The 1,818-nt window shown below is 34.3% G+C and overlaps 1 protein-coding gene across 1 annotated transcript; it reads left to right on the top strand.

Annotated features, from left to right (window-relative positions):
- The first annotated feature begins 604 nt into the window (after positions 1-604).
- LOC113375797 lies at positions 605-1,150 on the top strand. Its single transcript, XM_026615744.1, has one exon. The coding sequence runs from the start codon at positions 605-607 to the stop codon at positions 1,148-1,150; it is 546 nt and encodes a 181-aa protein (XP_026471529.1).
- Positions 1,151-1,818: the final 668 nt, after the last annotated feature.

The following is a 1,818-nucleotide window of genomic DNA, read 5'->3' as shown; positions in this document are numbered from 1 at the left end:
CATAATTGAAATTGCTGAAGCGCAAAAAGAGGACCAGGAACTAAAAAAATTTCTTTCAAAAGAAAGTTCATTGCAGCTCGAAAGCCAAGCCATCCCAGGAACAACACACAAGGTATTTTGTGACATATCGCAACATTTACCAAGACCATTTGTTCCAGCAGCTTTAAGAAAGAAGATATTTAACAACGTGCACAACCTAAGTCATCCAGGTGTTAGAGCAACAATCAAAATGCTGACAAAACGCTTTGTTTGGCCGAATATACGGCGTGACTGCCGGACCTGGTCAAAGAATTGCATACAATGTCAACGCAGCAAAATAGGTAGACATACAGTCACACCTTTACAAAAATTTAACGTTCCATCTGCAAGATTTTCACACGTACATATTGACATCGTAGGTCCTCTACCAATTTGCAAAAGTGCGCGATATTTACTAACATGCATAGATAGATACACTAGATGGATAGAAGTTTATCCACTATCAGACATAACTGCAGAAACAGTGACTTGGGCTTTTATTTTTTGTTGGATATCCAGATTCGGAACACCGGCAACAATAACAACCGACAGAGGAAGACAATTCGACGGAGCAACATTCCGCAATATGGCACAGTTTTGTGGAACAAAACTAATACATACTTCGTCGTATCACCCGCAGTCTAATGGCATCATCGAAAACATACACCGAACACTAAAGTCTGCCCTTATGTGCCACGAAAATGAGTCATGGTTAGAAGCATTGCCATGGGTTCTATTAGGATTGCGAGCAGTGGCGAAAGAAGACTTAAAGAATTCTAGCGCAGAACTCACCTTAGGAGAACCTTTGAGACTTCCTGGTCAATTTTTTAAAGATCACACGGACATATCAACTACAACCGTCATGGATAATTTACATAGGATCTTTAGAAATTTAAAACCACAGCCTACGTCATCTCATAGCCCGAAAAAGAGTTTCATCCATAAAGATCTGGACAAGTCTAGTCATGTTTTCATCAGGCAAGATATGATAAAGCCGACTCTGACGCAACCTTATAAAGGACCTTACAAAGTTTTGGAGAGAGGAGAAAAGACTTTTAAACTGGACGTTTCGGGCCAGCCAAAATCCTTTTCTAAAGACAGACTGAAACCTGCATACACGACTGCCGAATAATCCATGTTTATATTTATGTAAACATTACTCACAACTATATTGCAATCATAGCAATGCGAATATAAGTATTTGAATTTTCTATGATTATGAATTCATAAGGTTATTTTTAAATTTATGCCAAGCGACAAAAATCTCTTTTATTTAGATAGTATTTCCAAATTTCTCACAAAACAATAAAAACGTCGCGCAAAGGATTCGCAATTCGTTTCACACATGTGTAAAATCTTGGTAAAAATATTTTTTAAAAAGTCTTTTCTTCATTATATCTTCAACCAGTCTACGAACAACACACTATCTATTTGTGACTTTTTTAAATTCAGTATTTTGTGAAAATATTGTGTAATTACAAGTTTAATATTTATAATACATAGTGTGGATTATTAAAATGGATTATTAAAATTTTTCAATTTAACACTAAGATTAACTAGTTGTAAGTACTATTTACTCTTTTTATTTTATCTTTTCACTCCTATTCAATTGTTTTAGTTTTTAATTTTATTTTTAGTTTTCACTGAATGAGGGCTAGGATTATAGCCGAAACGTATGGATTTAAAATCATTTTTTGAAAGAAATTCATGTTTTATTGATGTTATGACCGATTAGTAGACTTTGTTAATACATATGTCAACATCAAATTCAGAATTATACTATATATATATATATATATA

The sequence above is a fragment of the Ctenocephalides felis genome, unplaced genomic scaffold, assembly GCF_003426905.1.
Source record: "Ctenocephalides felis isolate EL2017-DRISC unplaced genomic scaffold, ASM342690v1 CF-g0.4_SCAFFOLD_01886, whole genome shotgun sequence".
Lineage (NCBI taxonomy): Eukaryota > Metazoa > Arthropoda > Insecta > Siphonaptera > Pulicidae > Ctenocephalides > Ctenocephalides felis.
Note: the sequence above shows the minus strand (reverse complement) of the source record. Positions and strands in the feature narration are given on the sequence as shown.

What these genes read in the sequence shown, in the direction of transcription:
- LOC113375797 (XM_026615744.1), top strand. Translation starts at nt 605, where the DNA reads ATGGCACAGTTTTGTGGAACAAAACTAATACATACTTCGTCGTATCAC.